Source organism: Gobio gobio, assembly GCF_949357685.1.
Source record: "Gobio gobio genome assembly, chromosome: 18".
Taxonomy (NCBI): Eukaryota; Metazoa; Chordata; class Actinopteri; order Cypriniformes; family Gobionidae; genus Gobio; species Gobio gobio.
Window position 1 is genome coordinate 9,945,397 of NC_137111.1, and position 12,412 is coordinate 9,957,808.

General features: G+C 38.3%; 1 protein-coding gene across 1 annotated transcript in view; it reads left to right on the top strand.

Annotated features, from left to right (window-relative positions):
* The first annotated feature begins 284 nt into the window (after positions 1-284).
* Positions 285-12,412, top strand: part of spred2b (sprouty related EVH1 domain containing 2b) — a 59,867-nt gene continuing 47,739 nt past the window's right edge. Inside the window, exon 1 of the mRNA XM_079842962.1 lies at positions 285-740. Within this exon, the coding sequence (XP_079699088.1) occupies positions 715-740 (26 nt within the window). The 5' untranslated portion in view covers positions 285-714. The remainder of the gene's footprint in view (positions 741-12,412) is intronic.

Below are 12,412 nucleotides of genomic sequence, written 5' to 3' on the forward strand. Positions count from 1 at the left end.
CAAAATATTAGACGTTGTTCTAGTGGTTTTTGGATATTTTTGAATCCAGAAATCTTACATATTGTGCCTTTTAAGAGTTTAAATAAAGCTCGGGTTCTTAATACGTATGAATGTGAGATTCATATCCATATGCATAACATTCTTTAAGTTGCTTGCAATCTCGATTAGCCTCAGCCAGACGTTCTCCCAAACAATGTGATCCGTGAAACGATTCCCACTGATTTAAAAGGCGTTCGGCCTGCAGTGTGACGTCATCGCTTCCGCCCTCCCTCCCCCCTCCCCCCGCGCGCTGCTGCTGCTCGCGCTGGGCTCGCGCTGTTGCTGCACAACAATAATCCAACATGGAGTAATCAGAGATGGGGCTCGTTGGGGCCACCCTCAGCAACATCAACGCACATTTCATCTAAGGGATTTTCGGGAATACACTCAAGCACTCAAAACTGTGGGAAATTATTCGGGGGATCCGATTTAGGCTTCTTTAGTCCAAGATCCTCCAAGGTTTTCATCAGCGACTGGTTAGATCCAGTGAGGGGAAAAAAAGAAAGAAAACGAAAAAAACCCATCAAGACGGAGACGAGGAGAGGAGAGAGAGCCGCGAGAAGACACTATTAGACGGACGAAATGTGAGGGATTATTTGGGAAAGAGCGGCGTAAAAATGACGAACGAACAGAGTGCACCCGTTGTGGGATTTTTTTGTAGGTGAAACGAGAAAAATGATTGAAGAAACACACCCAAACGAGTAAGTACCTGGAAAGAAATGTCTTTTTTTTTTTTTTGTCTGTTGGGGTTGTCTTTGTTCTGGACGTTTGTTCTCATGTCACATATTTTATGGTTTGGGTAAGTCACATCGCATCCAAAGTTGGTGCTGTAAAAGTTTGGTGAACTATTTTACGTTGAAATGTTGAGTGGTATTGTCAGTGGAAAGGGGAGGGGGGGCATCGGGCCCTCTCCCACTGATAGTCTGAAGGAAGGAGGGAGGGAAGGGGGGAAGATGGAGTAGGGGTGGATCGGAAATATTTGGTAAAGGGATTTGATGTTTTAAAGGCCCTTCCTTAAACATTCCTACGTGTTTGCACGCCACACGCTGCTTTGCGCAGCAGAGCCATTTTGTTTGTTTGTTTTTTTTTTGAACAATTGAGCTTGCGTAAATATTGACCAGTCATAAAAACCCAAGTGGTTTTATGTTCTGGAAAGTCTGTTGCAGTGGGTCGGATACATCCGCCATTTGTCTTCTTCTCAGGCGCTTTGAATCGTTCTCATTTGCATACAGTGCTTCATTCATAAAAACACCATTTGACTTTGTTGGCTCGGTGACAACGCGTTATTGGGCTATTTTAACTCATACATGTTCGTTTACCTCCTAATAACATGACACGGCGGAGCGTTTTAATGTAATTGTTGGCCGACATATTTGCGCGTCTCTTCCCCTTCACGCGTTATTTATTTGTTTTTCACCGACTCGACGGGTGGGCACTAATAGGCCACGTATTATGATAGCTGTATTTGCTAATATTCGGCCCTTCCGTGACAGAATTGCTGTCACACGTTAACAATAGTGGCCTCACGGATGAATTGGAGTCAGTCTGCCAGCGCTTGTCAAACGGAAGGGCGAAGGGCAGAGGAGTTGTTGTTTGCGCTCATTCATAAAAGCTGTAACCTTCAGCCGCTCCATTCATGACTGCAGCGATCGCTTCGGCGATAAGCCGCGATCCGCGCGCGTCGAAAATACACGACACCCCCGGTGAAGAGAGTAAACAATTAACCAATAGATGTAGCCATACTTGTCCAGCTCATTCATTACTACATGAAGAATTGCACACAAAAACTAAAATTGTATTACAAATTTTCTGAAATGTTATAGATGGATATTAAAGATGCAAATGAGGCGTTATCTAATTAAATATACATTCATTTGAATACATTTCTAGAACAAAATCTGAACATTGGATGAAGTCAGGTTCAAAATTGTATATATATATATTTTTCACTCTATAAATCAGAAAATACTATCAACATCCAACTAAAAAAAATGTCACAAAAAGTAATAAAATGTGTAAAATCAGGCAAATTATATTTGAACACCCCCCTCTGTAAAAGCCTTCAGAATATACAGGATATAGGAATAAAATTTAAGAGTATTTAAGAGCTGCTGAATTGGAGATTTCGGACAAAAAAAATGGCCTTTAAAGATATATAATTGAAATCTCTATAAATCGCAATTAGAAATAGTGCTATAAAAGATACACTTAGAAGTGTATTTGGGATGTTTTCTTCCCACTATTCTGAAAAAAAAATCTTTATGAAAAGCCAAAAAGCCCCAAAATCTCAAATTTGACAAATGCATGGGGGGAAAAAAGTATTTTTGCAGGTAATGTCTCGCCTTAAAACGGCTTTTTGCAAGTGTACATACACAAGTGTACACACACACAGGTGCAACTAAAAGGTGAGTTAAAAAATGAAAACCAAGCTTACTTGTTAATACTGTCCATGAACTTATTACACATTACGCTGGACATTTATGGAAAGTTACAATATTTCCTCCATACTAAAATACCAGCGTTATATGATAAAAGCGTGAAAAATAAATGTTTATAACAAGTTTATTAACGCTCATCAATATTAAGTACACAAGTGGTTAAAACCGTTAAAAACTACATTTAAAAACTGAGGTTGCTTACATTGGTAGTTAAGGTCAGGTTATATAAGTTTACCAAAGCTACTGTAGTATCATATATCATATCATAGTTACTGTTACTACAATGGGAGTGTCTTTAACTACTATGTACTAACATATTTGATACAATGCACTTATTGTGTACATACAAGTTATGTTGTACTTATATTTAGAAAAAAAAATGCATTTATAATTACATTGTTGACCCATAACCTAACCATTTTTTTGCAATACACATATGCACACAATACGTTTCATTATATCATCTTGGTTGCACTTTCTTTGGTAACACTTCATTTTACAGTGGCTTTGTTACACACGAAATGTTGCATGTAGTTACTATAGTAATTACTATACATTGTGCTTAATTACATGCAACTAACCATCAACCAAACCCTAATCCTAACCCTATAATAAGTACATGTAGTTAATTATTATTATTACTCAGTACTTAAATGTATAATTACACTGTAACACGGACACCTTAAAACAAAGGGTTACACTGTACTTACTATAGCGTTAGGGTTTGGTTGAGGGTTAGTTGCATGTAATTATGCATAATTTACTGTTATTACTATGGTAGTACATACATATATATATATACACACATATACATATATATTACAGTACAAGGACACAGTAAAATAAAGTGTTACCTGTAACCCTTTACAGTGTAATACTTCTTGATACAGTGTAATTATGTTTTTAAGTATATTTATGGTAGCCTAATATTAATTAACAACATTACTATAGGGTTAGAAATAGAGTTTGCTTAGGTTAGGCATGTGATTATTACAACATGTCTTCCAAGCAATACGCCTATATAGGTCGTTTGTCACCCATAGGAGCGTTTACTAAAGTTGCGCCCCATCGACAACAGGACACTTTCATTTTAATGCTTTGTTCCCTTTATTTGCATCATATTTCGGGTCAGCATTGCAAAATACAACATCATGTAATCATGTGATCATGCAATCGTGGGTTCGATCCCAGGGAATGCATGCGCTCATAAAGTGTATATACACTATAAATCACTGGGTAGGTTTAGGGGTGTTGTAGTTGTAGTTGTTAATAAAAAAATATTTTTGCTAAATGGAAATATGACAAATGGTGGGAAAAAGTCCACACATTGCATTTAAATGAACACGCATTTTGATTGGTAACGACAGTCATACGTCATTTCATGACGACAGATGTAACACAACACTGTCATTATTTTTACGCCAGCTAGGTATGACTTAAAAACTTAAATAAGGTGCTTGAAAAAACGACCTATAGAGTCCGTTTTTTTTGGAGGACAGCAACTACATGTAACATATGTAACAAGGTCACAAGGACACTGTAAAACAAAGTGTTTGATTTTAGTAGTCACAGTAATGGCAGGAAGTAACCATGGTAAATGATTGTAAGGTTACACATTATATACTCGTCTCTACCGTGTTATTTAGGGACTAGCAGGTTTAGGAGCTTGTTACCCAATAGGATGAATGTGTTACAGCGCTCGCACACACAAACACAGAGCAGTCATATCAATCCTATTGATCTCTGTAATAATGTTCCCAAACTAACATTTGACTCTGCCTGTAAGTAGTATAGAAGACAACAGTGCAAAATGACTTTCAGAAAAGGTCACCCAGTCCCCAACCGTTCCCAATCCCCTGCCCCGTGCAGGAAAAATCGATTTCAGATCCTCATTTTCACTCTGACTCATACAAACAGCCTCGGCACAGACTGTGTGTGCCGTAAATAAAAGTATTACTTTATGCAATCAATGCATATTCTTTCTTATAATATGGTTTTAGAAAATCATCATGACAGCACTTAGCTCCTAACGTCTGATATTTCTGACATGCTCGCTTGATCCGCAGCAATAATTAACCTTAATGTCTTAAAATGATGAGTCCTCAATGTTACACAAGCAAGCTCAGCAGTTTTCCAGCCCTATGTCCCTCTTTCGATTAATTTGACTTAATATTGGTAAGTTTAGCCATTTAATTCCCTTTAAGAGGATGTCGGACTGTATTGCTTCCCCTGGCTTTTGTCTGGGAAAAGAGCTTTACTTAAATCTGCTTATATTCTGATCGGGTTGTGTTTTTTGAAGTGCAATAAACCGAGGATTGACCGTTATTATGCTACTATTACCTGAAGTGTATTTATATTCATTTATAGTTAATTGGATGCTTATTTACTTGGGGTGAGCTTTTAAATTCATATTCTGAGTGAACAGGCAACAATGTGTTTTGTTTAAATGCAACAAAAGTCCTAAAACATTCCAGATGATCGTTATGATGTTTGAAACCTGATTTTGAAGGCGATGAACATTCACATTTTTCACATCTTGCACTACATGAATTACAGTACATTACAAGGTGATAATAATAAGTTAACACAAGTCAAGGTCAATAAAATGCATTATACTTCAGTTTTGGTCCTTCCTTGCACTGTAAAAAATAATTTTCATGATTTGTTATCACACATATGATTCAGGTAACATAATATTTTGAGTTTCTATTAGATTTTTTATTTAAATGAACTCAAAATTTTAAGGTAACTTACTTTCATGCTCAGGTTATGTATCCAATAAATGAACATTGAAGCTGGCTAGGGTTGGGTACCGAACTCTGTACTTTTTAATCAATCGGTACAAAATTTTGGTACCTGAGAATGCATCTGGTGAATATTAAACTGCAAAAAGACTATTTAAATACGAATCCTGTGTGTCCTGCGTATCTCTGTGCGAATGAATGGAGCAGATGCATGGTTTAATTTACCTCACACACACACACACACACCCTCACACTCTCTCAGAATCACGCGTGACGGTCGCATGTTTCCATCTCTGCCGTCTCATATGAAGACATGAACGCACAAACGTCATCTCCAGAGACACGAGAGTCACTTTATGAGTATTTTACCGTGTCATTTGAGAAAAACTACCGTCATATCATAAACACACAGAAACTCAAAGGTCTTCACAGCAACCCGTCAAAATAAAAGTTTGGTTTAACTTGACAAATACATCACTGTTGTACTGTAGAATTGAAATAGCCTGGCTCCGCCCCCCTACGTACTTCCGCTCAATTTTCATTTTCCTTCAGTACTGGGATTGCGGTATATTCTCTGGTTTTCTCCGGTCAAATTTTTCCAGTAGTTTTAAACTTCAACAGAGTACCCGCCCTTTCAAGGAAGTTAACGCTTGTCAATGGAGAGTGGTCCGACTATTACAGTAGTAAATATTACAGTGTACAAACATCACAGACAATGGCGGACAGAGACCGAGGCAGCTCTGGCATAATGTCAATGACACTTCTATAAATGACTTACAGTTTATTTACAGTAATTGATGTAAACAGCCCTAAAGTACCGAAAAAAGGTTTTGGGTACCGGTACCGGTTAAAATATAAACGGTACCCAACCCTAAAGCTGGCAAGTATATGCTTCACAAATCTGCATAAGTTAAGTGAGGTTTTTTCCTCTTTAAGACTCTAAATATTTGATCGAGCAACAATAGAGGTAGTAATAATAGTTCGCGTAGTAAATATTAAGACGATTATCGGAATTACAGAAACATAAAATTTACGTTATTTAATATGCAAATTAACTGCACTGATTTTAATACTTCAAAAATGTATGAAAAGTCCAGTTTTGGTGTGTGTTTGTCCGGTGACATTTGCAAGACGATCGACAAGACGAACACAGTAATGTTAACCATGTATGTCAGGTGTTAAATAATTTAAATTGATTTTACAGACTTTAAGCATTATTGCAATTTCACATTATTTAACAAGTTATAACACCTCACTGCAGCCCTATATGTGCATTTAAATACGATTATCAAAATATCCTGGAAATGTGATGAATTAAAGATGTACAGTTGGCGTTTAGTCTGACAGATTTCCATTTCAGAGTTCAAGAAGTGCTTTTCTTATTCCACATTATCAGACGTTATGAATGTGTTTTACATCCTGTGGAAAAGAGGCAAGGGCCAAATGCTCCTGCCCAATCTTCCAGGCTGTTAATTTTTTATTTGATTGTTTCCTTAAATGTTTTCTTGGTCAAGCCAAGCAGTAAAATGTGATGGTTTATTTGTGAAGGCCACTCTGCCGTTGTAAAGCGGCCTGTCCAAACATAGCTCCCAGTCCCCTGGAGAATGAAAGCGTTGTCAACTTCTCACCCCTCTGTGGTCCTGCTGAGAAGGGAACACAGATAGCTCTTCTGTCACGGCCCAGACAGGAAGCCATTATCTGCGCTTTATTGAACCTGTTGTTCTTTTTCATTCAATCAGCCCACCCCACCCCACCCGAAAAGCATTGCGGAGCCAAATGAGGTCTTGTGAATTTCAGCGCTCTCATATGGAAATGCGCATGTGTCCACTGGAGGTCCAGTCAACTGCACAAGTTCTTTTATTCAGAGCGCTTCCACAGCCCAGTGACCGCCCGGCCATTCAATAGTAAAGCCCACGGATAACGAGGAGACTTTTGCCAATGCGTTCCCGAGCCAGCGAATAGAAGTGGCCAAGTGTCATCTTAGCCCAACCGCTCCGAGTTTGTTAACTCTAAATCAGACTGATTCAGCCTGAATTGAATATCAAATGAAACGGGACACCTGGACATGAACAATAGCTTTGGTATTACTTGCCGCCATTATTTAGCGCTCTTTGTGTCCTTTCTGGCCTCAAGGGTTGGTTTTCCCCCTTCTCGGGTTGAGGATGTAGTTGATATGACACGGATCTATGGCTGAATAGCACTTTATTCTGCTTGTAACCATATGTTTTTGGTGTCAAGTTTTGTGTGTGTGTTTGTGCGTGGCATGGTAATGCTATTATCGGGACAAAATGTCGCAACAAAAATGGCAATATCCGAAATCCTTGTCCTTGTGGAAAAAAATGTTTGGTCCCCATGAGGAAAACAGCTGAAAATGCAGAAAGTTTTCTGTGATGGGTAGGTTTAAGGTTAGGGGATAGAAGACACAGTTTGTACAATATAAACCATTATGCCTATGGAGAGTCCCCATAAAACATTAAAAACAAAACGTGCGTGTGTGTGTTGTAAATCCTACATTATGGGGACAAAATGTCCCAACCAAGATAGCAATATCCAAAATCCTTGTGGGGACATTTTTTTGTCCCCATGAGGAAAACATCTTATAAATCATACTAAATTATATTTTTTGATAAAGTAAAAATGCAGAATGTTTTGTGTGATGGGTAGGTTTAGGCTTAAGGGATAAAATATACAGTTTGCACAGTATAAAAAACATTTTATGTCTATGGAAAGTCCCCATAAAACATGAAAAACAAAACGTGTGTGTGTGTGTGTGTGTGTGTGTGTGTGTGTGTGCGTGCGTGCGTGCGTGCGTGCGTGTGTGTGTGCGCGTGTGTGTGTGTGTGCGTGTGTGTGTGTGTGTGTGTGTGTGTGTGTGTGTGTTGTAAATCCTACATTATGGGGGCAAAATGTCCCAACCAAGATGGAAATATCAGAAATCCTTGTCCTTGTGGGGACATTTTTTGATGGGTAAGTTTAGGGTTAGGGGATACAATATACAGTTTGTACAGTATAAAAAAAAAATATGTCTAAGGAAAGTCCCCATAAAACATGAAAAACAACACGTGTGTGGTTGTCTGTGTGTATGTGTCTATTAATTTCCTCAAAAATACATAGCAAATGTAATTCAGGAAGTGTTTTTCTCACAAAAACCCTTGATATACTCGCTACAACAATATTTTAATTATTTTTTTAAATAGCAGTCTTTATTAAGGTTATTTCAGGTTGTCAAATGGTATTACCATTAGATTCTTAAGTTTATGATATAACGGTTTTTACTTGAACATTATGGTATAAAACATTTCAAAAGACTTAGATGCTATTTTACTTGGTTTATACCAAATACTTGACAGGTATACCACTTGACATTGCTAATCAAAACTTTTGTTCAAAATAGTGTAAAGGTGTTTCAAATGAAGGGTAAGGAAACGTGAATGAAGGCTACATTTCTAAGAACATGGTACAGAAGTTTAATAGATTTTCCCTTTATCTTCTTCACACCACATGCACACAGACACTACCGTTGAAAAGTTTGGGCTTTCTGACTGTTAGACTTTTTTATGTTTTTGAAAGAAATCACCAAGGCTGCATTTATTTGATCAAAATGCACTACAAAGAGTAATCATTTACTTTTAATAATATCATTTATTCCTGTGATCAACGCTGAGTTTTCAAGATCATTACTCCAGTCCTTAGTGTCACATTATCCTTCAGAAATCATTCTAATATGCTCAGGAAACATTTCTTATTATTATCAATTTGTTACTGTTGATGAACTTAATTTTAAACCTTTGAACATTATAGTATAAATATGTGTCAGATGGCCGTCTTTGGCTACTGTGTCATGTCTTTTTTCAGCGTCTCACTCCATGAGCTTTGTGTTTTTTAGACACAATGTCAAGTTGATAATAGTTCCGCTTTTGACACATGTATCAATATCAGTTCATGACAATGGGCCAGTCATGAATCTAATGACGGGACAAGCGTTTTGAGCTTATTAGTTATTTACATTTGTAATAATATACTTAAGCATGTAGTTTCTGTGCCGCGAGCACAGAATTTGCACATAACTTTGTCATTTAATATAGTGTAATGCCCCATCAACATTAAAGTTCCTTTGTTGTAATGCCTGATGTATACAAAATAGACTTGCTTTAAAAAAGCGAGTCTTGTGTTTCCCCTTCTCTGTCTTTTGTAGTCTGCTGTGAGTAGGGCCAGGCCGGGTTACACAGACCTTATCTAAGGAAGTAACACTCTGCCCTTATCAGGTTTGGTGTAACTGTTTAACCCACCTGCCAAAAAGAGGCGGAAACCACTCTGGCCCGCATTTATATATTGGTTTTCCATTACTTGCCCAGAGATTTTTTTTTGTTTCTTTTTATGTGTGCCCTGTGCCAGATTTCTCGTTCTCGTCGGGGCTCTTTGTGTGAGGAACAGAATAAATTTAAAAGCGCCATATGATGCTATTTTAAAACGTCATTATTTTGCATATTCGGTGTACTAATAGATCAACATATGTTCCAAAAAACACATAATTTTTCACATACTGTGTTATTGCAGCACCTCTATTCTCAATCTGTCTGAAACGCTCTTGATTAAAGGAACAGGCCGACTTTTTGGGACTTTAGCTTATTCACCGTATCCCCCAGAGTTAGATAAGTCCATACACATACCATTCTCATCTCTGTGCGTACCATAACTCTGTCTGACGCACACACCGCTAGCCTAGCTTAGCACAAAGACTGGAGGTACATGGCTCCAACTAGCCTAATGCTCAATAAGTGACAAAATAACGCCAACATTTTCCTATTTTCATGCTGTGATGTGTGTAGTTACATCGTGCACTAAGACCGACGGAAAATGAAAAGAACACTAGAATTCACTCAAACCTTTGCGTATGCCTTTGGATGGGCATTATGCTAATATTTCACATTGTGACGTGGATGTTTGAGGAAGTATCTGGACTTCGATCGAGGCATTTTCGACAGGTCTGGATCAGTGTTCTCAGTTAGAATAAATCCTGTTTGCAGATCTTACATATGCACAAACAGATACATTACACACTGCAGGAAAAGGAAACCATTAAAAAGCATCATATGGCCCCTTTGAGTCACTGAAAAGCTTGCCCTCAGTTTTTACATCTCATTCACGGTCGCACATATTCAAACCAATTCAGCTGCGAGTCAGTGATGTCAAATCAGACACCTCTTTTTCACGTTAATGTCAGATGCTGTCAGAGACTTGAAAATGTATATCTTTAGAGTTTTGCTATGGCAAAATAAGACCAGGAACATGTATTAATCAAGTAACTATGGTCAATTTTGATTTCATGGTGTATTAAAAAAATTAAACCATTTATTTAACATCGGTGTCTTTTATCACCATTTTATTAAAGCAATAAGCCCACATAAGGTAGGACCTATACACCCCTCACATCTGGTAAAATCACTTTAGCATATGGCCTGGAATGGCTTATCCGCTCATTAATTCGTTATGTAGGGAATACCGGGTCCAAGCCTCCATTCGTTTAATGTGTTTCGTGTAATTCGTTTAAGCCATTTATGAGCACTATTTATTTATATCAAACTTTTAAGCTTTTAAAACGTTACAGTGTACACTACAGTCTCTGAGGTCATGGCTCGCGGACACCAGTATTTTAAAGATTTATAAAAGACGACTCACTCTCTGGCCAACTGAGATTGCACTATGGAGATAAAAGTTAGGATCATGATTTTCTGGTAGTATTATAGCTCACTGTGTGTGTATATTAGCACCGTTTGTTGTTTGCTTTTGATATCTCATTGAGCGCTTGAACCCGGAAACGCTGACACGTGATGTCAGACTTAACAAGTGGATTGCTTGAATACCCAATAATAATAATTTTTGGTTCTTTTTATTTGATAATTTTTTCCAATATTAAGTTGGGCAAATTGAGCTGGAATTGGGATATTCATAAGCAGAGCACACTGTAGCTGATAGAGTGGCTACATGATTGTGTCCCATCCCCCAGAATTCACGTGTTTGCCCGAGAGAGAGAGAGAGAGAGAGAGAGAGAGAGAGAGAGAGAGAGAGAGAGAGAGAGAGAGAAAGAGAGAGCACTCTACTGACTGAACTGAGTGTTGCAACACTCATGTGATAAATGTCATGTGTTCACATGTCTACTGAATGTCCACTGCACCACTGGACTGAATAGTGAGGGCGTCCTGTATCCTGTCCACATTCTGCTCTTGTACAGGAGTAAGATGCAGTTTGGCGTCTGCAAGATTTTTTTCCTTTTTACATTATAGAAGATGCAAAAGGAGGAAAAAATGCAGGCCCCAAATTGCTTCATAGTTTACAACACGAGAATGAACCTCATTGGTTCTTGAGGAAGCTCAAATGTGCTGAGTAACACGAGAATGAACCTCATTGGTTCTTGAGGAAACTCAAATGTGCTGAGTAACACGAGAATGAACCTCATTGGTTCTTGAGGAAACTCAAATGTGCTGCGTAACACGAGAATGAACCTCATTGGTTCTTGAGGAAACTCAAATGTGCTGAGTAACACGAGAATGAACCTCATTGTTACATGTGGAAACTCAAATGTGCTGCGTAACACGAGAATGAACCTCATTGTTACATGTGGAAACTCAAATGTGCTGCGTAACACGAGAATGAACCTCATTGTTACATGTGGAAACTCAAATGTGCTGCGTAACACGAGAATGAACCTCATTGGTTCTTGAGGAAGCTCAAATGTGCTGCGTAACACGAGAATGAACCTCATTGGTTCTTGAGGAAACTCAAATGTGCTGAGTAACACGAGAATGAACCTCATTGGTTCTTGAGGAAGCTCAAATGTGCTGAGTAACACGAGAATGAACCTCATTGGTTCTTGAGGAAACTCAAATGTGCTGAGTAACACGAGAATGAACCTCATTGGTTCTTGAGGAAACTCAAATGTGCTGCGTAACACGAGAATGAACCTCATTGGTTCTTGAGGAAGCTCAAATGTGCTGCGTAACACGAGAATGAACCTCATTGGTTCTTGAGGAAACTCAAATGTGCTGAGTAACACGAGAATGAACCTCATTGTTACATGTGGAAACTCAAATGTGCTGCGTAACACGAGAATGAACCTCATTGGTTCTTGAGGAAGCTCAAATGTGCTGCGTAACACGAGAATGAACCTCATTGGTTCTTGAGGAAACTCAA